Source organism: Pseudophryne corroboree (genome assembly GCF_028390025.1).
Source record: "Pseudophryne corroboree isolate aPseCor3 chromosome 3 unlocalized genomic scaffold, aPseCor3.hap2 SUPER_3_unloc_98, whole genome shotgun sequence".
NCBI lineage: Eukaryota > Metazoa > Chordata > Amphibia > Anura > Myobatrachidae > Pseudophryne > Pseudophryne corroboree.
In genome coordinates, this window is record NW_026967594.1 from 75,839 (window position 1) to 101,447 (window position 25,609).

The window sequence follows — 25,609 nt, forward strand, 5'->3', positions numbered from 1 at the left end:
GGTTTCAGGAGGCCTCTGACTAGAGATGACAGCTCCTTGGCTTTCTCCTCCGGGAGAAACACTTTTTTCTGGTCTGTGTCCAGAACCATCCCCAGGAACAGTAGACGTGTCGTAGGGACCAGCTGTGACTTTGGAATATTTAGAATCCAACCGTGCTGTTGTAGCACCTCCTGAGATAGTGCTACCCCGACCAACAACTGCTCCCTGGACCTCGCCTTTATCAGGAGATCGTCCAAGTACGGGATAATTAAAACTCTCTTTTTTCGAAGGAGTATCATCATTTCGGCCATTACCTTGGTAAATACCCTCGGTGCCGTGGACAGGCCGAACGGCAACGTCTGGAATTGGTAATGACAATCCTGTACCACAAATCTGAGGTACTCCTGGTGAGGATGGTAAATGGGGACATGCAGGTAAGCATCCTTGATGTCCAGTGATACCATGTAATCCCCCTCTTCCAGGCTTGCAATAACCGCCCTGAGCGATTCCATCTTGAACTTGAATTTTTTTATGTATGTGTTCAAGGATTTCAAATTTAAAATGGGTCTCACCGAACCGTACGGTTTCGGTACCACAAACATTGTGGAATAGTAACCCCATCCTTGTTGAAGGAGGGGCACCTTGACTATCACCTGCTGGGAATACAGCTTGTGAATTGCCTCTAGCACAGCCTCCCTGCCGGAGGGAGTTGTTGGCAAGGCAGATTTGAGGAAACGGCGGGGGGTGAGACGTCTCGAATTCCAGCTTGTATCCCTGAGATACTACTTGAAGGATCCAGGGATCCACCCATGAGCGAGCCCACTGATTGCTGAAGTTTTTGAGCCGACCCCCCACCGTACCTGGCTCCGCCTGTGGAGCCCCACCGTCATGCGGCGGGCTTGGAGGAAACGGGGGAGGACTTTTGCTCCTGGGAACTGGCTGTATGCTGCAGCTTCTTCCCCCTACCTCTGCCTCTGGGCAGAAAGGACGCGCCTTTTACCCGCTTGCTCTTCTGGGGTCGAAAGGACTGTACCTGATAATACGGTGCTTTCTTTTGCTGTGAGGGAACATGGGGTAAAAATGCTGATTTCTTTTTCATCCACTAGGGGTCACTGGAGTACTCTTGGGATATGGACGGCTTCCACAGGAAGTAGGCACTGAATAAATTAATTTTGGGACTATACCTCCCCTCCATATCCCTGAGTACCTCAGTGTTTTTTCTGTGCTCGACACAGTTAGTAGGCTTGTGGCTTTGCTGCCACAGAGGTCCACATTTCATTGGATTTTTTTTCTAAGTTTTTTCTTTTTTCAACGATTTTCAACATCCCTTCCCCCCCTTCCAATAGGTGGGTCCGGGATAAGTGAAGGCTGCTTTAGCAGCTGTGGGTGTCGGACCTCTCAAAAAAGAGCTCCCTCACTACCACCTGCAGGACTAAAACCTGCAGTAAAGGCTGGACGGAACTTACAGAGAAGGCCCGTCATAGCCCTCACCACAGGGTCCAGGTATGTTGAACGGGGCAGTCAGCTCACGCTGCCGCCCCACTGTGTGGGACACTGTGTGTGTATGTGTGTGTGTGGCCCAGGCCCTCGATGCCGCTTCGGGCTCCCTCTCCACCATAGCCCGGCTCCGTGTATAGAGAACGGTATACGGAGCATGGGGGGACACACAAATGAGAGTCAAAAGGCAGGTTTCTTAGCCTAGTGAGTAACTTTGCTGCCACAGTGATGTTCCCTGCACACAGAAATGTCAGGGTCACTGGATAAAATCTCATGATTAAACTCTTATTGATAAGGGAATACAGCAGAGCTGCATATGTTTTACAAAAGGCTATGAAGTCCTGGTTAAAGCAAGATTAACCATGTTTCCTGTTGTATTTCCAGAAATTCCTGTGTTACATCTCTCCTCCATTGAAGGCGCAGGGGTGTTAAGGGGAATTTGGGAGCAGGCATATGGCTGGCGTGCACTGCACTTGGCCAGATATAATAGAGACACCTTAGTGCTATTTACTGAGTCGTGCAAGTTGTCGGTCTTTGTTTTTGTTTTTGGTTGTATTGTCTGTCTGCATGAGTAAGACACCAGCAATTACTAATAAGCAGTTTCCCTGCCATGTCTAAAACATGGATATACATAATTATTTATATCATAACTGTTTATAATGATATTATCCTAAACACTGCAAATCTGATTCAGGTTGTGGCAGCCAAATACTGGTTTTGTTCATTTGTTGTAAAGTAAGTATGTTATAACAATTGTAAAGCACATGGTGCTTATAAAACAGTATCTGTGGAGCCGTGTGAGTTCACTCACCTGCAGCAGCTTTGGCTTAAATCACTTGGCCACACCACACTGGATACGCCCAATCTCTTCTGATTTTGGAAGCTAAGCAGTGTTGGGCCTGATTAGCCACCTGGGAGGATACGCCCAAACTCATCTGAGCTTGGAAGCTAAGCAGGGTTGCATACTGTTTTACCATCTGGGAAACTGGTGATCCAACTAGATTGCATACTAATACATGCTAGTTTAAACTGTTAAAAATAGCTCAGTTTGGGCTTACACTATCAATATAAACCTACTATAGGTTTTACAGTCAGGATAGCTCTCCAGAGCGCGCTCCCGGCGCCGGCCACTAGAAGGGCCCATTAACTAAGCTGTGGTCAAGCAGCAGTCATCTCAGGTTTTAAGCCTGTGAGAGGTCACATTTAGTTCAGACTTGTAAAAATGTGTTATACCTATGTACAGGATATGTGTATAGGGGATCTACAGCCACACCACACTGGATACGCCCAATCTCAACTGATTTTGGAAGCTAAGCAGTGTTGGGCCTGGTTAGTACCTGGATGGGAGACCACCTGGGAATACAAGGTGCTGTAGATACTATGTGTGTGTATATATATATATATATATATATATATATATATATATATATATATATATATTAAAGTCTGAACATGTGTGAATATACATTGTTGTATATATGTATATATAATATGCTGACATTAAAAGTCTATTTTGCAGTAAGCAAGAATAATTGATCAGCACTCAGTGCTTATTAACACTATCTGTTGAGCACTGCAGACATGGCCACACCACAGCAGTTTTGCTTATTGTTTTTACAGGTGGCTCGGTAGCCAAGTGGTTAGGCTTTCCGGCCACAGTGAACATTGTGTTTGCATGAACACTGGTTCAGATCCTGGTTTAACAGGTGTTTTAAAAAAAAAAAAAAAAAAAAAAGTAGGACAATTTTTTTCTTTTAATGTTACTTCCTGGTTCTTTCTCGGAAGTTGCTGCCCTACAACACTTAGACTCTGGAGGAGCGGGGTGTTGTTAGGAGTTTAATTTATTAATTGTTTTTGTACAGCATGACTCTACAGGAAGATTCACTATTGCTGGTAACCACATGCACGGTAATGCGGGTTTATACACACGTTATTTCCGTGGTGTACTTACTGGTTGGAGTACATGATCTCTTGCACTTACATGTGCAGCAGAGTACTGCAATGGATGCATGCTGGGCCCATAACCCAGAGGTAGGCAGATTGAAACTATCCTCTGCTATATGCATTTATGCATAATCAAACAAGCAGCTTCGCTGCAAAGTCGGTCACACAGTGTGTCGGACAAATACGAATCTGGGCCAGTGGCGCAATGTATATCGCATCTGACTTGTTTAAGTTGCCGTGATCGTATAGTGGTTAGTACTCTGCGTAAAGACTGCACAGACAGTTTCAGTTAGATTGTTGCGGTCGATTTGCCGCCAGCCCTCATAGCACCAAGCCAGTACGTCAGGTTCTCAGCGAAGGCTGAACAATTTCCAATCAGAGACAATTGCATTTATTGGGGGTTTTACTACATATCGGAGTATACCCTACACAGCAGTAGGGCTGTTGCTTCGCCCTGCTTTGGTAAGGGTTTGAGGTAACAAGGCTGTAGTGGCAGGGCATTCCGGTTCAGGTTTGCCCTAAATAAAGACCACCTTACACTTCTTGCTGCCTACAGCTTCTTTGGACGTTGGCAGTTGGTTATTGCGTTCTAGCTTCGCTAGTAGCGCATAACGTCCACTTTGGCTACGTTCCTAACAGGCGGAGTCGGATTCCAAACGAGATAGATCGCAGACCAAGTGGGGAGGAAAATCTGATTTCCTACCATTGTCTACGCGAATTTCTGGATGATTCCGTCTCAACGACTTCAAATCCTAAGTATGATTCTCAATACGGTAAATCAAAGAATTTACATACCCGAACAGAAAGTACAGGTCATTCGTCATCTGGTACAATTAGTGCTCAAGCCACGCACAGTCTCGGTCACTTGGGCATTCGCCTATTAGACAATGGTGGCGGCTTTCGAAGCGCTTCAGTTCGGAGGACTTCACTCTCGTCCTTTTCAATTGGATGTGTTCGCACAGTGGTCGGGCTCGCATCTGCAGATTTACTGCAGAAGTGAGGTTGTCTCCAAGGACCAGAGAGTCTCTACTCTGGTGGCTCAAAGTACAGAATCTAACCGCAGGGAAACGGTTCGGTGCCTGGAATTGGATAATTCTCACGGCGGACGCAAGTCTCAGAGATTGGGGAGCTGTAGTTCAAAATTATCAGCTCCATGGTCTCTGGGCGGATCACGAAAGATTGCTGCCTATAAATGTCCTGGAACTCCGGGCAATTTACAATGCGCTACTATAAGCAGTGCACGGGCTGCAGGCTCAGGCTGTTCAGGTGCAGTCAGACAATGCGACAGCAGTCGTATACATCAACAAACAAGGAGAAACTAAAAACCGGAGGGCAATGCGGGAGGTACAGATGTGTCCACATGCTGCTCCAGAAGTGGAGTTACCCGCAGGTGGACCTGATGGCATCTCGCCGCAATCATCAAACGCCCCAGGTCGTGTCCAGAACGAGAGATCCAAAGGCAGTGGCGGTGGATGCTCTCTCAATCGCGTGGCCATACAGTCTCGTGTATCTATTTCCACCGTTTCCGCTGCTCCCTCTGTGGCTAAAACGGATCAAAGGAGAGTCCGTCACAGTTATACTAGTGACGCCTCTTTGGCCTCTGGAGAGCTTGGTTCTCGGATCTCCGCGGTCTACTCGCAGTCTGTCTTTGGCCGCTCCCACTACGTTCGGACCTGTTACAGCAGGGTCCATTCCTCTTACCCGATTTAGCGCAGCCACGTTTGACGGGGTGGCTGTTGAGACAGCCCTCTTAAGAAGAGAGGGCATTCCAGAATCGGTTATTCCAACCATGTTACGAGCTAGGAAGCCGGTTACGGCAGCTCATTATTACAGAATTTGGCGTGCCTATGTAGGTTGGTGTGAAGCTCTGAAGTTTCCGACATCATCTTTTAAGTTATCCCGTCTTTTGTTATTTCTACAGATGGGGTTAGATGGAGGTCTGAGTTTATCCACACTAAAGGTGCAGATATCGGCGGCGTCCATTTATTTTCATAGTAGATTGGCCCTATTGCCGTCGGTTCACACCTTTTAGGCAGGGTGTCCTCAGAGTTCAGACTCCATTCACTCTACCTACTGCGCCATAAGACTTGAATCTGGTTTTTAGATTTCTTAGTCTTTTTATTATGAACCCTTACAACAAGTGGATATTAAATTTCTCACTTGGGGAAACAATGTTTCTTTTAGCCTTAGCGTCAGCAAGGCGTGTTTCAGTTTGGGTACTTTGTCATGCAAACCACCGTATTTAGGTTTCATGATGACAGAGCGGAATTCCGAGCAAATTCTGCTTTTCTGCCAAAAGTAGTGTCATCTTTTCACATCAATCAACCAATAGTAGTTCCTATGTTAACAGGAGACTCTGGTAGGTGGATGTGGTACGCGCATTACGCATTTATGTATCCCGAACGTCGACCGTTTGTAAGACGGATACGTTGTTTACTCTCTATGATGCTGCCAAGATGGGTTGGCCAGCTTCTAGGCAGACCTTATCCAGTTGGATTAAAGTGACCATACGTCAGGCTTACCTTCATGCTAGGTTACAGCCACCTACATCGATAACAGCTCATTCCACACGTGCTGTGAGAACATCATGGTCAGCGAGTCGTGGAGCTTCTACGACACAGCGTTGCCGGGCGGCTACATGGTCTTCGGTGCACACGTTTGTGCGCCTCTACAAGTTTGATACGTTTGCGGCATCAGCATCTAGCTTTGGCCGTTTAGTGTTACAGGTGCCAAACAGCTCTCCCGCCACGGAGGAGACTTTGGTACATCCCAAGAGTACTCCAGTGACCCCTAGTGGATGAAAAAGAAAATAGGATTTTGGTACTTACCAGGTAAATCCTTTTCTTTGAATCCATAGGGGGCACTGGACGCCCACCCAGAGCAGTTTACCCGGTTTGGGGTAGGTTCAGTAGATCTTATGGTAACACACTTTCACCGACTGGTTCAGATTAACAAGTTATGGTGTCAACTGTTTAGTTGTCAGTAATGTTGGGTTAACTTTATTGTTGTCCGTTATGTTATATGTAATGCTCAATTGTCAACCTCTCTATCGCTCCTGTTCGGCTCAGTAAAAAACACTGAGGTACTCAGGGATATGGAGGGGAGGTATAGTCCCAAAATTAATTTATTCAGTGCCTACTTCCTGTGGAAGCCGTCCATATCCCAAGAGTACTCCAGTGCCCCCTATGGATTCAAAGAAAAGGATTTACCTGGTAAGTACCAAAATCCTATTTTCCCAGCTGTCGCTGTGGAAACTAGGTCTGAGAGACCATCCCCGAACAACTCCTCACCCTTATAAGGCAAAACTTCCATGTGCCTTTTAGAATCTGCATCACCTGTCCACTGCCGAGTCCATAACCCTCTCCTGGCAGAAATGGACATTGCACTTATTTTAGATGCCAGCCGGCAAATATCCCTCTGTGCATCTCGCATGTATAAGACAGCATCTTTTATATGCTCTATGGTTAGCAGTATAGTGTCCCTGTCTAGGGTATCAATATTTTCCGACAGGGAATCTGACCACGCAGCTGCAGCACTGCACATCCATGCTGAAGCAATAGCTGGTCTAAGTATAATGCCTGAGTGTGTATATACAGACTTCAGGATAGCCTCCTGCTTTCTATCAGCAGGTTCCTTTAGGGCGGCCGTATCCGGAGACGGTAGTGCCACCTTCTTTGATAAGCGTGTGAGCGCTTTATCCACCCTAGGGGGTGTTTCCCAACGTGACCTATCCTCTGGCGGGAAAGGGTACGTCATTAGTAACCTTTTAGAAATTACCAATTTCTTATCGGGGGAAGCCCACGCTTCTTCACACACTTCGTTTAACTCCTCAGATGGGGGAAAAATCACTGGTAGTTTTTTCTCCCCAAACATAATACCCCTTTTTGTGATACCCGGGGTAAGATCAGAAATGTGCAACACATTTTTCATTGCCTCAATCATGTAACGTGTGGCCCTATTGGACATTACATTAGTCTCATCGTCGTCGACACTGGTATCAGTATCCGTGTCGACATCTGTGTCTGCCATCTGAGGTAGCGGGCGTTTTAGAGCCCCTGATGGCCTTTGAGACGCCTGGGCAGGCACGAGCCGAGAAGCCGGCTGTCCCATATTTGGTATGTCGTCAAACTTTTTATTTAATGAGTTGACACTTTCACGTAATTCCTTCCACAAGTCCATCCACTCAGGTGTCTCTATGTTATCAGACAGGGAATCTGACCACGCAGCTGCAGCACTGCACATCCATGCTGAAGCAATAGCCGGTCTCAGTATAGTACCTGAGTGTGTATATACAGACTTCAGGATAGCCTCCTGCTTTCTATCCGCAGGCTCCTTTAGGGTGGCCGTATCCTGAGACGGTAGTGCCACCTTTTTTGACAGACGTGTGAGCGCTTTATCCACCCTAGGGGATGTCTCCCAACGTATCCTGTCCTCTGGCGGGAAAGGGTACGCCATTAGTAACTTTTTAGAAATTACCAGTTTCTTATCAGGGGAACACCACGCTTCTTCACACACTTCATTCAGCTCATCAGATGGGGGAAAAACCACTGGTTGCTTTTTCTCCCCAAACATAATACCCTTTTTTGTGGTACCTGGGTTAATGTCAGAAATGTGCAACACATTTTTCATTGCCGTAATCATGCAACGGATGGCCCTATTGGAATGTACACTAGTCTCTTCGTCGTCGACACTGGAGTCAGTATCCGTGTCGACATCTGTGTCTGCCATCTGAGGTAGTGGCCGTTTTTGAGCCCCTGATGGCTTTTGAGATGCCTGGGCAGGCACGTGCTGATAAGCCGGGCTGTCCCACATCTGCTATGTCATCAAACCTTTTATGTAAGGAGTTGACACTGTCACGAAATTCCTTCCACATGTCCATCCATTCAGGTGTCGGCCCCGCAGGGGGTGACATCACATTTATTGGCATCTGCTCCGCCTCCACATAAGCCTCCTCATCAAACATGTCGACACAGCCGTACCGACACACCGCACACACACAGGAAATGCTCTGACTGAGGACAGGACCCCACAAAGCCCTTTGGGGAGACAGAGAGAGAGTATGCCAGCACACACCAGAGCGCTATATAATACAGGGATTAATACTATACTGAGTTATTTCCCCTTATAGCTGCTATATATGTTATACTGCGCCTAAATTTAGTGCCCCCCCTCTCTTTTTTACCCTTTGTTGTTGTAAACTGCAGGGGAGAGCCTGGGAGCGATCCTTCCAGCGGAGCTGTGAGGGAAAAGTGGCGCCAGTGTGCTGAGGGAGATAGCCCCGCCCCTTTTTCGGCAGACTTCTCCAGCTTTTTTCTGGAATTCTGGCAGGCGTATTTTTCACATATATAGCCTCTGGGACTATATATTGTGAATATTTGCCAGTCAAGGTGTCAGTATTGCTGCTCAGGGCGCCCCCCCCCCCCCCAGCGCCCTGCACCCATCAGTGACCGAAGTGTGAGGTGTGCATGAGGAGCAATGGCGCACAGCTGCAGTGCTGTGCGCTACCTTGAAGAAGACTGAAGTCTTCTGCCGCCTATTTTCTGGACCACTTCTTGCTTCTGGCTCTGTAAGGGGTACGGCGGCGCGGCTCCGGGACCGAACGATCGAGGTCGGGTGCTGTGTTCGATCCCTCTGGAACTAATGGTGTCCAGTAGCCTAAGAAGCCCAAGCTAGCTGCAAGCAGGTAGGTTCGCTTCTTCTCCCCTTAGTCCCTCGTTGCAGTGAGTCTGTTGCCAGCAGATCTCACTGTAAAATAAAAAAACCTAAAATATACTTTCTTTCTAGGAGCTCAGGAGAGCCCCTAGTGTGCATCCAGCTCAGCCGGGCACAAGATTCTAACTGAGGTCTGGAGGAGGGTCATAGTGGGAGGAGCCAGTGCACACCAGGTAGTCCTAAAACTTTCTTTAGTTGTGCCCAGTCTCCTGCGGAGCCGCTATTCCCCATGGTCCTTACAGAGTCCCAGCATCCACTTAGGACGTCAGAGAAATAAATGAAATAACAAGCTTAAGGCTGCCAAAATCAGCCGCCCAAAGATCGTGGTCCGGCTCCTGTCATACAAATAAAAAAACTGAATTCCTTGAGCCAGGAGGCGGGGATATAGGAAACTGGGCTGTTGCATTCTGGGAGGCTAAAAGCTTTTGATCGTTGATGCCAATCCGCTGACGCTACCTCATATTCCAGTGTATATCCTATGGATATTACTGTGGAACCTGTAAGAGAAAACATAGGTACCACACAGTGAGGGGGAGAGCAGGTATAACAGGGGCTGATGGCTCCTGATGTATGAGATACACCAGAGAGTGTGGGGAGGAGACTGGTCAGATCTCTGGGCTGGTAACACACAGTGACATGATGTGAGGGGGAGAGCAGGAGTATAATAGGTGCTGATGTCTCCTCATGTATGAGATACACCAGAGAGTGTGGGGAGGAGACTGGTCAGATCTCTGGGCTGGTAACACACAGTGACATGATGTGAGGGGGAGAGCAGGAGTATAATAGGGGCTGATGGCTCCTGATGTATGAGATACACCAGAGAGTGTGGGGAGGAGACTCTTCAGATCTCTGGGCTGGTAACACACAGTGACATGATGTGAGGGGGAGAGCAGGTATAACGGGCTGATGGCTCCTGATGTATGAGATACACCAGAGAGTGTGGGGAGGAGACTGGCCAGATCTCTGGGCTGGTAACACACAGTGACATGATGTGAGTGGGAGAGCAGGAATATAATAGAGGCTGATGTCTCCTGATGTATGAGATACACCAGAGAGTGTGGGTGGGAGACTGGTCAGATATCTGGGCTGGTAACACAGGGACATGTTGTGAGGGGAGAGCAGGAGTATATTAGGGGCTGATGGCTCCTGATGTATGAGATACACCAAAGAGTGTGGGGAGGAGACTGGTCAGATCTCTGGGCTGGTAACACACAGTGACATGATGTGAGGGGGAGAGCAGGAGTATAATAGGGGCTTATGGCTCCTGATGTATGAGATACACCAGAGAGTGTGGGGAGGAGACTCTTCAGATCTCTGGGCTGGTAACACACAGTTACATGATGTGAGGGGGAGAGCAGGAGTATAATAGGGGCTGATGGCTCCTGATGTATGAGATACACCAGAGAGTGTGGGGAGGAGACTGGTCAGATCTCTGGGCTGGTAACACACAGTGACATGATGTGAGGGGGAGAGCAGGAGTATAATAGGGGCTGATGGCTCCTGATGTATGAGATACACCAGAGAGTGTGGGGAGGAGACTGGTCAGATCTCTGGGCTGGTAACACACAGTGACATGATGTGAGGGGGGGAGCAGGAGTATAATAGGGGCTGATGGCTCCTGATGTATGAGATACACCAGAGAGTGTGGGGAGGAGACTGGTCAGATCTCTGGGCTGGTAACACACAGTGACATGATGTGAGGGGGAGAGCAGGAGTATAATAGGGGCTGATGGCTCCTGATGTATGAGATACACCTGAGAGTGTGGGGAGGAAACTGGTCAGATCTCTGGGCTGGTAACACACAGTGACATGATATGAGGGGGAGAGCAGGAGAGTAATAGGGGCTGATGTCTCCTGATGTATGAGATACACCAGAGAGTGTGGGGAGGAGACTGGTCAGATCTCTGGGCTGGTAACACACAGTGACATGATGTGAGAAGGAGAGCAGGAGTATAATAGGGGCTGATGTCTCCTGATGTATGAGCTACACCAGAGAGTGTGGGGAGGAGACTGGTCAGATCTCTGGGCTGATGTGAGGGGGAGAGCAGGAGTATAATAGGGGCTGATGGCTCCTGACTCCCTCACTGGGAAAATAAATATTCCTCATTAGTTTGTACTGACAGAGGAGGGTGTAGGATAAGAGATTGCTGTAGTTACTGGGAAAGGAGAATATGTGACTCTTTTCTGTAATAAGTGTTTATTACTCACCTGTGCTGATATCTGTAGGGATTTCCTCCTCCTTACACTGCTGATCACCCCCCACATATGTCTCTTCTTCTCCCTCTATATCTTCTGTCTTTATATCAGTCAAATACGTCTCTTCTTCTCCCTCTGTATCTTCTGCCTTTATATCAGTCACATACGTCTCTTCTTCTCCCTCTATATCGTCTGTCTTAATATCAGACAGACGTTCAACCTAAAAAAACAAACAAACACTATAATGACATTTGCATACAGTCAGATTAAACTGAGGTGAAACAGTATAATATCAGTGTATAAGACACACAGCTTCTCTACAAATCATATAGTGACAGTCACTTTGGTATATTGGTGAGACCCTAAATCCCACCTACCTGATCCTCCTGTGGGATCCTGTGATTCTCCTCTGTACAATCCTGGGAATACAGAGGATGGGGACATCTCTCTGGGGTATCTCTGTTACTGGGCCCATCTGTAGGAGACACACAGTGACTGAGTACAGTGTATATATGTGATTATCAGATGATGTGTGTATATAGGGGACCCCATACCTGCTCTCCCCTGTACAATACATGACAATCTCCTCTTACCCAGTGATGTGTGGGGCCGGTGATTCCCCATCTTCACGTCCTTGTACAGACCCCTGTGTTCCTCTATATACTCCTCCTCCTGCATGGAGACATAGACAGTGACATCATGACACCTTATAGGAACCTGACACACACAGTGATACAGTCATCACCCAGACACATCCCCCGGTGTTACTGTATAATGTCCCATTCCCAGCAGTCACCTCTCCAGTCATCACCCAGACACGTCCCCTGGTGTTACTGTATAATGTCCTATTCCCAGCAGTCACCTCTCCAGTCATCACCCAGACACGTCACCTGGTGTTACTGTATAATACCCCATTCCCAGCAGTCACCTCTCCAGTCATCACCCAGACACATCCCCTGGTGTTACTGTATAATGTCCCATTCCCAGCAGTCACCTCTCCAGTCATCACCCAGACACATCCCCTGGTGTTACTGTATAATATCCCATTCCCAGCAGTCACCTCTCCAGTCATCACTCAGACACATCCCCTGGTGTTACTGTATAATGTCCCATTCCCAGCAGTCACTTCTCCAGTCATCATCCAGACACATCCCCCGGTGTTACTGTATAATGTCCCATCCCAGCAGTCACCTCTCCAGTCATCACCCAGACACATCCACCGGTGTTACTGTATAATGTCCCATTCCCAGCAGTCACCTCTCCAGTCATCACCCAGACACGTCCCCCGGTGTTACTGTATAATGTCCCATTCCCAGCAATCACCTCTCCAGTCATCACCCAGACACGTCCCCCGGTGTTACTGTATAATGTCCCATTTCCAGCAGTCACCTCTCCAGTCATCACCCAGACACATCCCCCGGTGTTACTGTATAATGCCACATTCCCAGCAGTCACCTCTCCAGTCATCACCCAGACACATCCCCCGGTGTTACTGTATAATGTTCCCTTCCCAGCAGTCACCTCTCCAGTCATCACCCAGACACATCCCCCGGTGTTACTGTATAATGTCCCATTCCCAGCAGTCACCTCTCCAGTCATCACCCAAACACGTCCCCTGGTGTTACTGTATAATATTCCCTTCCCAGCAGTCACCTCTCCAGTCATCACCCAGACACATCCCCCGATGTTACTGTATGATGTCCCATTCCCAGCAGTCCCCTCTCCAGTCACCACCCAGACCTGTCCCCCGATGTTACTGTATAATGTCCCATTCCCAGCAGTCACCTCTCCAGTCATCACCCAGACACATCCCCTGGTGTTACTGTATAATGCCCCATTCCCAGCAGTCACCTCTCCAGTCATCACCCAGACACATTCCCTGGTGTTACTGTATAATGCCCCATTCCCGGCAGTCACATCTCCAGTCATCACCCAGACACGTTCCCTGGTGTTACTGTATAATGCCCCATTCCCAGCAGTCACCTCTCCAGTCATCACCCAAACACATCCCCTGGTGTTACTGTATAATGCCCCATTCCCAGCAGTCACCTCTCCAGTCATCACCCAGACACATTCCCTGGTGTTACTGTATAATGCCCCATTCCCAGCAGTCACCTCTCCAGTCATCACCCAGACACATTCCCTGGTGTTACTGTATAATGCCCCATTCCCAACAGTCACCTCTCCAGTCATCACCCAGACACATCCCCTGGTGTTACTGTATAATGCCCCATTCCCAGCAGTCACCTCTCCAGTCATCACCCAGACACGTCCCCTGGTGATACTGTATAATGTCCCAATCCCAGCAGTCACCTCTCCAGTCATCACCCAGACACATCCCCTGGTGTTACTATATAATGTCCCATTCCCAGCAGTCATGTCTCCAGTCATCACCCAGACACGTCCCCTGGTGTTACTGTATAATGCCCCATTCCCAGCAGTCACCTCTTCAGTCATCACCCAGACACATTCCCTGGTGTTACTGTATAATGGCCCATTCCCAGCAGTCACTTCTCCAGTCATCATCCAGACACATCCCCTGGTATTACTGTATAATGCCCCATTCCCGGCAGTCACATCTCCAGTCATCACCCAGACACGTTCCCTGGTGTTACTGTATAATGCCCCATTCCCAGCAGTCACCTCTCCAGTCATCACCCAGACACATCCCCTGGTGTTACTGTATAATGCCCCATTCCCAGCAGTCACCTTTCCAGTCATCACCCAGACACATCCCCTGGTGTTACTGTATAATGCCCCATTCCCAACAGTCACCTCTCCAGTCATTACTCAGACACGTCCCCTGGTGTTACTGTATAATGTCCCATTCCCAGCAGTCACCTCTCCAGTCATCACCCAGACACATCCCCTGGTGTTACTGTATAATGTCCCATTCACAGCAGTCACCTCTCCAGTCATCACCCAGACACATCCCCTGGTGTTACTATATAATGTCCCATTCCCAGCAGTCATGTCTCCAGTCATCACCCAGACACGTCCCCTGGTGTTACTGTATAATGCCCCATTCCCAGCAGTCACCTCTTCAGTCAGCAGCTGAATGATCTTGTTGGTGAGTTCAATGATCTTCTCGTCACTGTGTCTCTCATGTGTCAGTGAGTGAGGTGGAGGCACCGTGATTGGGCTCTGGGTCCTTCTCAGTCCTCCTGACACAAGAGGATGGCTGCTGGGTGTCTCACGCTCACAGGATGTCTTCTTCACAACTGTTTAATACTGCGAAATGGGGGAGACACTATCACTGTAAATACTACCACATCCCCTCAGCTCCCAGTCATGTTCCTGTATTATTACTATAGATATAAGTGATGTAACAGTGATGCTCTCAGATCCCCTCACCTCCCCAGTCATTTCCCTATATTATTACTATAGATATAACTCATGTAACTGTGACGCTCCCAGAGCCCCTCTCCTCCCCAGACATGTCCCTGTATTATTACTATAGATATAAGTGATGTCACTGTGACATTCACAGATCCCCTCACCTCCCCAGACATGTCCCTGTATTATTACTATAGATATAAGTGATGTCACTGTGACACTCCCAGATCCCCTCACCTCCCCAGTCATGTCCCTGTATAATTACTATAGATATAAGTGATGTCACTGTGATGCTCTCAGATCCCCTCACCTCCCCAGTCATTTCCCTATATTATTACTATAGATATAACTCATGTAACTGTGACGCTCCCAGAGCCCCTCTCCTCCCCAGACATGTCCCTGTATTATTACTATAGATATAAGTTGTTACTGTGACACTCCCAGATCCCCTCACCTCCCCAGTCATGTCCCTGTATTATTACTATAGATATAAGTTGTTACTGTGACACTCCCAGATCCCCTCACCTCCCCAGTCATGTCCCTGTATTATTACTATAGATATAAGTGATGTCCCTGTGATGCTCCCAGATTCCCTCTCCTCCCCAGACATGTCCCTGTATTATTACTATAGATATAAGTGATGTCACTGTGACATTCCCAGATCCTCTCACCTCCCCAGACATGTCCCTGTATTATTACTATAGATATAAGTGATGTCACTGTGACATTCCCAGATCCCGTCACCTCCCCAGTCATGTCCCTGTATTATTACTATTCAGTGGTGGAAATGGGGCGGTATACGGCGGTATGGTATACCCCGCCACTTCTTCCACTGACCCGGAAATGGGCCCATGAAAGTGGCGAGGGAAGTGGCCATCCTGCTGCACATGGTGCTCCCCGTCCCTGCGCGGCAGCCGGCGGCTGTGTAGAGCACTGTAGTAGCTCACAGCCGCTCACCGACGCCAGACGCCCACCACCAGCCTCCTGGTGCCAGCCACTAGCCGCCCGACGTCGCCAGCAGCCCACCGCTCACTGCTGCCCGCAACAAATAAAGGTAATGTTCCCCTGCTGTCACCTCTCTCCCAGCTGTCACTGTCGTCACTCTCCCTGTCGTCACTGTCCCTGTCATCACTGTCGTCACTCTCCCTGTCGTCACTCTCCCTGTCATCACTGTCTCTCTCCCTGTCGTCACTCTGGCTGTCCCTGCTGTCACTCTGGCTGTCCCTGCTGTCACAATTTCGGCTCATTCAGTGTGCTACAATGTGAATTTCGGCTCATTCAGTGTGCTACAATGTGAATTTCGGCTCATTCAGTGTGCTACAATGTGAATTTCGGCTCATTCAGTGTGCTACAATGTGAATTTCGGCTCATTCAGTGTGCTATAATGAGAATTTCGGCTCATTCAGTGTACTATAATGTGAATGTCGGCTCATTCAGTGTGCTACAATGTGAATTTCGGCTCATTCAGTGTGCTACAATGTGAATTTCGGCTCATTCAGTGTGCTACAATGTGAATTTCGGCTCATTCAGTGTGCTACAATGTGAATTTCGGCTCATTCAGTGTGCTACAATGTGAATTTCGGCTCATTCAGTGTACTATAATGTGAATGTCGGCTCATTCAGTGAGCTACAATGTGAATGTCGGCTCATTCGGTGTGCTACAATGTGAATGTCGGCTCATTCAGTGTGCTACAATGTGAATTTAGGCTCATTCAGTGTGCTATAAGGTGAAAGGGGCACCAGTACTAGATAGTATAAGGCAGAGAATGCTAAAGCTGTATCAGGGCATGTGTTATGCACACCAGTGCCTGCAGGAAAGTACTGGTGTCAGAACTGTTATGCACTCCAGTGTCTGCAGGAATGTACTGGTGTTTGAACTGTTATGCAAAACAAATGGACTCACAGACAAACTGGGGAATATGACATAACGTACACAGAAGGTGATAGGGTAACAAAATACACACAAAGTGAACAGAGAAGCCCAGAGGCTAAGGAACTGGGTATCTCCCTTGTATTAGAACTGCTCAGATGGAAAAAGCAAGATGTTGTGTTTTAATACGTAGAGAACCCGAAATGCTGTTGCTAAGGGCAACAGCAAAACCCTAAAGGGTTACCAACGGGTGTGGCAGTAAACTCCTTGGTCAGAGATGGAATGATAGACACAAGGAGAGTCTCCACAATCCTGATTCTCACTTGCAGTGCACAGGTTTTAGCTTACTGCCACTAAACTGACCCCTGACACCTAGCACAGTGAGACAGGATTAGACAGGCAAGTCTTAGAATACAGCCGCAAACTTGCTAAGTTCACAGAGTAGTAACAGAACCCCAGCTAGCTAAACGACTGACTCCAGTCTTACTGCTAGGTCTGGATTGGCAGAGTGTAATACCAAATCCCCAGGCCTATTTGCAGTAAGCAACAAACAAATACAAAGCTACACAGTACTGGCTAACTTTCATGAACTGACTAACCAACAAAGATTCAGCAGCATCTGCTTACCCTGAAAAGAGGCCTTATAAAGCAGGTGCTGTCCACGCCCCACTCAGACCTCACAGACTGTGAGCACAAAAACCAGCACCGGATCCCCTGCCGTGCACAGAGCCTATAACCACTGCACAGCAAAAGACCCGAACCGGAGTATCAGCTGCGCTCAGGTTACTCCACTAGCACTTGTCTCCCGGTTGCCATGACGACGTGGCAGCACAGGGCAGGAGACCCTAACAGTACCCCCCCTCTGACGAGGGGTCAAAGAACCCCTACCACCGGGTTTATCGGGGAACTGCGAGAAGAAAGAGCGTATCAGTCTGGGGGCATGAAGATCACAACTGCGCACCCACGACCGCTCCTCCGGGCCATACCCCTTCCAGTGCACCAAAAATGACAGCCGACCCCGAACCACCTTGGAGTCAAGAATCCTTTCAACAACAAACTCCCTCTGGCCACGTATCAGAAGAGGGGAAGGTCTTCCACTGGAAGAAGGATTACTAATCGCCCGTTTTAAAAGGGAACAATGAAATGTTTTATTGATACCCAAAGAACGGGGCAGATCTAACTGAAATGCCACCGGATTGATAACCCTAGTGATCTTATAAGGGCCGATGAACCGGGGGCCTAACATATGAGATGGCTGTCTCAACTTCAAATTCTTGGTAGACAACCAGACGAAGTCTCCTAATTTGAAGCTGCAGGGTCTTTTCCGCTTATCAAAAACCCTTTTGGTCACTAATGACACAGACACAAGGGCTTTCTTCACTTTCCGCCAAATACCTCTAAGGACCGAAACCACAGAGGAACCACCAGGCGTGGAGTCCAGGGGGTCAAAAGAATTGGCCTTAGGATGATGCCCATACACACAAAGGAAGGGAGAGATCCCTGTAGCAGAGTGAGCCGCGTTGTTATAGGCAAACTCTTCCATGGACAGATGAGCAACCCAGTCAGTCTGACACTTGGAGACATAACACCTGAGGAACTGCTCCAAGGACTGGTTCACCCTTTCAGTCTGCCCATTAGACTGCGGATGGTAGCCTGACGACAAGCTGACAGAAATCTGGAGATCGGAACAAAATGCCCTCCAGAATTTGGCCACAAACTGGGATCCGCGGTCAGAGACCACATCAAGTGGCAACCCGTGGAGACGCACAACATGCAGCATAAATAATTCAGACAGGCGTCTGGCTGATGGCAGCCCAACCAGTGGAACGAAGTGCGCCATCTTCGAAAACCTGTCAACGACAACCCAGATGGCTGTCATCCCCGAGGATTTGGGCAAGTCCACCACAAAATCCATTGAAATGTGGGTCCATGGCTTAGATGGGATAGAGAGTGGATGTAATGGGCCAACAGGAACCCCTCTAGGAGTCTTATTTCGGGCACAGATGACACATGCCCGAACCCACTGATACACATCCTTAGCCACCGAGGGCCACCACACCGCCCTAGATAGCAACTCCCGAGTTCTGGCAATACCCGGGTGACCTGCCGACTTCTTGGCATGGAATTCCAGGAACACTCGCTGTCTTAACCTAGGAGGCACAAACAAAAGACCTACCGGAAGGTCTGGAGGAGCCTGCTCCTGTGCTCTAAGGACTAATGATAAGAGGTCCTGGGTAATGCCCACTTTAATACATGATGGGGAAACAATGGGCAACGGCTCCACGGTGGTCTCCTGGATTGGAGCAAAACTCCGCGAGAGCGCATCAGCCTTGATGTTTTTTGACCCAGGGCGATATGTTATCAAAAAATTAAAGCGAGCAAAAAACAAAGCCCATCGTGCCTGCCTGGCATTGAGACGCTTCGCTGACTCTAAATATGCCAGATTCTTATGGTCAGTGAGAATTGAGACCACAAACTTAGCCCCCTCTAGCCAGTGTCTCCACTCCTCGAGTGCATCCTTAATAGCCAACAATTCCCGGTTACCCACGTCATAATTCATCTCGGCAGGCGAAAATTTACGGGAAAAGTAAGCACAGGGATGAAGGCGATTATCAGACACTCCCATCTGAGAAAGCACTGCCCCAATACCCATCTCAGAGGCATCCACCTCCACCACAAAAGGACGCTCTGGATCTGGGTGTCGCAGCACCTTGGCCGAAACAAATGCCCTTTTGAGACGGGCAAAAGCTGCTTTAGCCTCACAAGACCAGTGAGCAACATCCGCCCCTTTCTTAGTGAGTGCCACCAAGGGCGCCACTATAGACGAAAATCCAGCGATAAATCGTCTATAAAAATTCGCAAAGCCCAGGAAACGCTGAAGCGCCTTCAAACTAGTGGGCTGCACCCAATCCAGGACTGCCTGTACCTTGGAACCCTCCATTTGGAAACCTTCTGGGGAGATAATATATCCTAGAAATGCGATTTGCTGAACTTCAAATTCGCACTTCTCCAGCTTCGCCCCAAGCCGGTGGTCTCTGAGTTTCTGGAGGACTAAGCGTACATGCTTCCGATGTTCCTCCAGGGAATGGGAGAAGATTAGGATGTCATCTAAGTATACAACTAAGAATCTATCCAAATATTCCCTGAGCACATCATTCATGAAATCCTGGAAGACTGCCGGGGCATTACAGAGCCCAAAAGGCATCACCAAATATTCATAATGCCCTGAGTGGGTATTAAAGGCAGTCTTCCATTCATCCCCCTCTCTTATTCGGATTAGATTGTACGGTGCGTAGGTCAATCTTAGAAAAAATGGTGGCAGTACGAAGCTGGTCAAACAAGACCGAAATGAGAGGCAGTGGGTATGAGTTTTTAATTGTGATACGGTTCAATTCCCTGAAGTCGATTCAGGGTCGCAACGAACCGTCCTTTTTACCCACGAAGAAGAACCCCGACCCAACTGGAGACTGTGAAGGTCTGATAAATCCCTTAGCCAAGTTCTCCTGAATGTACTCTGCCATAGCCTGAGTCTCAGGACGTGACAGGGAGTACAACCTGCTCTTGGGAAGCTTAGCATTTGGCAACAAATCAATGGCACAGTCATAGGGGCGATGGGGAGGTAGTACCTCTGCAACTTTTTTGGAGAACACGTCCGCAAAATCTGCATAACACCCTGGCAATCCTGGCAAACTTAGCTGCGAGAGCCTGACTGGAAGGCTCAAGCAACTCCTGAAACAATCAGTACCCCAACTAAGAATCTCCCCAGAGACCCAGTCAAATTGAGGATTGTGGGCCCTTAACCAGGGTAACCCCAACACCAATGGGGCAAAAGTAAAGACAGTCACATAAAAGGACAATTTTTCAGAGTGTGTGGCTCCAATAAACAAAGAACTCTGGCTAGTGCAAGAGGTAATTTTACCTTGGGATAATGGTTCCCCGTTTAACCCACAAATCTCAATTTCCGATGCCAAGGGTACTAAGGGAACAGAGTGTTTCAGGGCGAATTGGCGGTCCATAAAAACCCCGTCGTCCCCACTGTCCACAAAGGCCTCGGTCTTGACAGTTTGACCGAGGATCTTCAAGGTCACCGGAATGATAAAAGTCTTCTTGGGAAATTCTGACTTCTGGCCTGACAGGATATTTCCCATCACCCTCAGGCCCTGAAGTTTTCCGGCTTTTCTGGGCATGATACTACCACATGACCTTTATTCCCACAGTACAAACACAACCCCTGCTGTCTCCTCCGCGTCTTCTCACGCGAGGAGAGGCGGGTAGCCCCAATCTGCATAGGCTCCTCAGAAAATTCCTCAGAGTCTGAGGTTCCCTTGGGAAGGAAGGAAATCTCAGTCTCCCTTTCAAGCCTACGCTCTCTCAGCCGTCTATCCACCCGGATGGATAACTGCATGAGCTGATCCAAGCTATCAGGCAAGGGATATTGTACCAGTTGGTCCTTTATCTGGTTAGAAAGACCTCTTCGGTACTGGTGTCTCAGGGCTGGGTCATTCCACTGGGTATCATGGGCCAACCTCCGAAACTCCGTACAGTAAACCTCAACTGGCCTTCGCCCTTGCTTAAGGATCGAAATCTGAGCCTCGGCTGAGGCCGTCTTGTCAGGGTCATCATACAACATGCCCAGTGCCGTAAAAAAAGCATCAACACTTTTAAGCGACGGACAGTCAGGCTGCAACCCATATGCCCAGACCTGTGGGTCTCCTTGTAGTAAGGAAATCACTATGCCCACCCGCTGAATCTCCGACCCAGAAGACTGAGGCCTAAGCCGGAAGTATAGCTTGCAGCTCTCCTTGAAACAAAAGAACTGCGAGCGATCTCCAGAAAAAAGATCCGGGAGATTTACTTTCGGCTCCTTAACCCCTGCAGGTGCTGCTGCTGCAGGAGCTCCGCCAGCAGCCTGGGAGGTGTGCATTTTAATGGACAAATAATTAAATTGTCGAGTCAGGACCTGCACCTGATCGACCACCTGTTGCAACGTATTTTGAGGGGTATGCTCCATATTCCCACAAAATTTCAACAGGAGTATTAGGCTGCTGAATATGTTATGCACACCAGTGCCTGCAGGAAAGTACTGGTGTCAGAACTGTTATGCACTCCAGTGTCTGCAGGAATGTACTGGTGTTTGAACTGTTATGCAAAACAAATGGACTCACAGACAAACTGGGGAATATGACATAACGTACACAGAAGGTGATAGAGTAACAAAATACACACAAAGTGAACAGAGAAGCCCAGAGGTTAAGGAACTGGGTATCTCCCTTGTATTAGAACTGCTCAGATGGAAAAAGCAAGATGTTGTGTTTTAATACGTAGAGAACCCGAAATGCTGTTGCTAAGGGCAACAGCAAAACCCTAAAGGGTTACCAATGGGTGTGGCAGTAAACTCCTTGGTCAGAGATGGAATGATAGACACAAGGAGAGTCTCCACAATCCTGATTCTCACTTGCAGTGCACAGGTTTTAGCTTACTGCCACTAAACTGACCCCTGACACCTAGCACAGTGAGACAGGATTAGACAGGCAAGTCTTAGAATACAGCCGCAAACTTGCTAAGTTCACAGAGTAGTAACAGAACCCCAGCAAGCTAAACGACTGACTCCAGTCTTACTGCTAGGTCTGGATTGGCAGAGTGTAATACCAAATCCCCAGGCCTATTTGCAGTAAGCAACAAACAAATACAAAGCTACACAGTACTGGCTAACTTTCATGAACTGACTAACCAACAAAGATTCAGCAGCATCCGCTTACCCTGAAAAGAGGCCTTATATAGCAGGTGCTGTCCACGCCCCACTCAGACCTCACAGACTGTGAGCACAAAAACCAGCACCGGATCCCCTGCCGTGCACAGAGCCTATAACCACTGCACAGCAAAAGACCCGAACCGGAGTATCAGCTGCGCTCAGGTTACTCCACTAGCACTTGTCTCCTGGTTGCCATGACGACGTGGCAGCACAGGGCAGGAGACCCTAACAGCATGCTGGGATGTGTAGTTTCTCAACAGCTGGAGGGCCGCAGTTTGGACATGCTATGAAAACACAGGCTTTTCCCCCTGTATACTGCGTCAACACAGGCAGCTCCCCCTGTATATTATGTCAACACAGGCCGCTCCTCCTGTATACTATGACAACACAGGCTGTTCCCCCTGTATACTATGTCAACACAGGCCGCTCCCCCTGTATACTATGACAGCACAGGATGCTACCCCTGTATATTATGACAACACAGGCCACTCCTCCTGTCTATTATGACAATAAATGCCACTCCCCCTGTATATTATGTCAACACAGGCCACTCCTCCTGTATACTATGACAACACAGGCTGTTCCCCCTGTATACTATGTCAACACAGGCCGCTCCCCCTGTATACTATGACAGCACAGGATGCTACCCCTGTATATTATGACAACACAGGCAGCTTCCCCTGCATATTATGACAACACAGGTCACTGCCCCTGTATACTATGACAGCACACGATGCTACCCCTGTATATTATGACAACACAGGCCGCTCCTCCTGTATACTATGTCAACACAGGCCGCTCCCCCTGTGTACTATGACATCACAGGATGCTACCCCTGTATATTATGACAACACAGGCAGCTCCCCCTGCATATTATGACAACACAGGTGTCAGATTGGGTTTGGTCTGTGTCCCCGGAGGGGGCGCTAGTGGGTCAGTGGAGGTAGGAGGAAAGAAACGAGGAGGTTGTATAACGTTCCTGCGCATGAGCGCAATGGTATTTTATTAAGCAGATGGGTTAACAGATATTGCAGCAGAAATAATAAAAACAGATGAAAAAGTCAAACACTTGGTATGATAACTGATAGTCTATGGAAATGGATGATAGGTGACTTGAGAAATCATATCCGGAAATATAAAACAACAGAATGAATGTTAATGAAATGGTTCTGGCTTGGAAACCAGTGCAGGGTTTTAAAACAGAGAACTAAGGCAGTAGATGGATATTGCAAACCTGAGCATAAGCAGGAGACCAACTCACAGTGCAGGTGATGAGGCACTGGCAGCAGCAAGCTGTGTCACAGGTGGAGGAATGAACACACCTGGAGTTTAGTCTTCAACTGCAGGCTGAAGCACACGAGGTGGTGATGAGTGTGAAGCCTTATGCAGGTTGCCGGTATTGCTGAGCCTTGAAGTTCCACGGGAGTAATGCAGAATCACCAGGAGTATAACGTTCTTAGCAGAGAACCAGGAACTCAGGAGAGACAGGAACCGATCCTTTCATGTAGGTCGCAGATAGACACAAAGTCCAGGATGCCTGTGAGTTGTAACTGTAGCCTCCTATATACCCCATGGTACGCAGGGATTGGATGAGTGCAGGAAAGGTGGGTGCGGCCACGCACCGGATTGGCCGCAGCATACAGGCTATTGCAGACTGTCATGGCGGCGCCCACGCCGCGGCCCAGCGGGGACGCGGCGCGCTACACGCCTGCTGTACCAGCAGTGCCCCCAGGATCCAGATGATGCCCCATGGCAGGGGCATAGGTGACAGGTGACCGCAGGGAGCCAGGACGGAGTCCGCAGCGGCGGACGGATGTCAGCCTGGTAAGTCGATTCCTGACAACAGGTCACTGCCCCTGTATACTATGACAGCACACGATGCTACCCCTGTATATTATGACAACACAGGCCGCTACTCCTGTATACTATGACAGCACAGGATGCTACCCATTTATATTATGACAACACAGGCCACTCCTTCTGTATAGAAAGACAATACATGCCGCTCACCCTATATAATAATAGTAACAAGACACCACAGGCACCTCCCCCTGTATAAAAGGGCAACACAGCTCGCTCCCCCTGTAGAGTAGGACAACACATAGCGCTCCCCTGTATAGTATAATGCCATTATATGTATAGAATAGCGGTAACGGCGGGGTCTGCGCCACCTGTATTATGGTAACACCGGGGTCTGCGCCTCCTGTATTACGGTAACGGCGGGGTCTGCGCCACCTGTGTTACGGTAGCGGTGGGGTCTGCACCACCTGTATTATGGTAACGGCGGGGTCTGCGCCCCCTGTATTACGGTAACGGTGGGGTCTGCGCCGCCTGTATTACGGTAACGGGGGGGTCTGCGCTATCTGTATTATGGTAACGGCGGGGTCTGCGCTACCTGTATTATGGTAACGGCGGGGCATGCGCCACCTGTATTACGGTAACGGCGGGATCTGCGCTACCTGTATTACGGTAACGGCGGGGTCTGCGTCACCTGTATTATGGTAACGGGGGGGGGGGGTCTGCGTCACCTGTATTACGGTAACGGCGGGGTCTGCGCCTCCTGTATTACGGTAACGGCGGCGTCTGCGCCACCTGTATAATGGTAATGGCGGAGTCTGCGCCACCTGTATTACGGTAACGGCGGGGTGTGCACCACCTGTATTACGGTAACGGCGGGGTCTGCTCCACCTGTATTACGGTAACGGTGGGGTCTGCGCCTCCTGTATTACGGTAACAGCGGGGTCTGCGCCACCTGTATTACGGTAACGGCGGGGTCTGAGCCACCTGTATTACGGTAACAGCGGGGTCTGCGCCACCTGTATTACGGTACGGGCGGGGTCTGCACCACCTGTATTACAGTAATAGGACACTAGAGTGTCAGCCACCTGTACAGGGATAATGCAGCACCAGAGGCTGCTCCAGCTGCACTATAACAAGGCACCAGAGGCTGCTCCCCCTGTAGTACAGAACCTGACACCAGAGCTGCTCAGCCTATAGAATAATAATAATAATATCATTACCTGCTGCCAGACACAGCAATGGCTGCTCTCTGCTCCTGCTGCCTTGTGGGAATGGTAGAAGGAAGGCGGAGCTCAGACCAGGGGAAAATGGCCGCCGCTCCTGACGTCACTGCACGGACAGGGAACCTATTGCTGATGCCGGACTGGTCTACAAGAAAATGGCCGCCGGCCTCTTCCACTGAGGACATGTATGGTAATAGTCATTACAGAGTGCTGGGCTTTGGGCGGGGTGGAGGAGGGGAGGGGCCAGTAACCAGGTAGCAGCCGTTGCCAATCATACCCTACTTCCTGCCTGTGCGTTCC

General features: G+C 48.9%; 1 protein-coding gene and 1 non-coding gene across 3 annotated transcripts in view; one reads left to right on the forward strand and one right to left on the reverse strand.

Annotated features, from left to right (window-relative positions):
* The window catches only part of LOC134984935 (zinc finger protein 260-like), a 57,362-nt gene extending 32,008 nt beyond the window's left edge, over positions 1-25,354 (reverse strand). Inside the window, exons 1-5 of one of the 2 annotated variants that reach the window (XM_063950389.1) lie at positions 25,307-25,354; positions 14,368-14,559; positions 11,922-12,000; positions 11,706-11,803; positions 11,341-11,548 (exon numbers count right to left, since the gene is read on the reverse strand). In XM_063950389.1, coding sequence (XP_063806459.1) covers positions 11,341-11,548; positions 11,706-11,803; positions 11,922-11,952 — 337 coding nt within the window. In that variant the 5' untranslated portion in view covers positions 11,953-12,000; positions 14,368-14,559; positions 25,307-25,354. Of the gene's footprint in view, positions 1-11,340; positions 11,549-11,705; positions 11,804-11,921; positions 12,046-14,367; positions 14,560-25,306 lie in introns of both variants that reach the window. The other variant, XM_063950388.1, reaches the window with a different exon arrangement.
* LOC134984937 (5S ribosomal RNA) lies at positions 2,736-2,854 on the forward strand. The gene has a single exon (XR_010191799.1). It is a non-coding gene; the product is annotated as a 5S ribosomal RNA (ribosomal RNA).
* Positions 25,355-25,609: the final 255 nt, after the last annotated feature.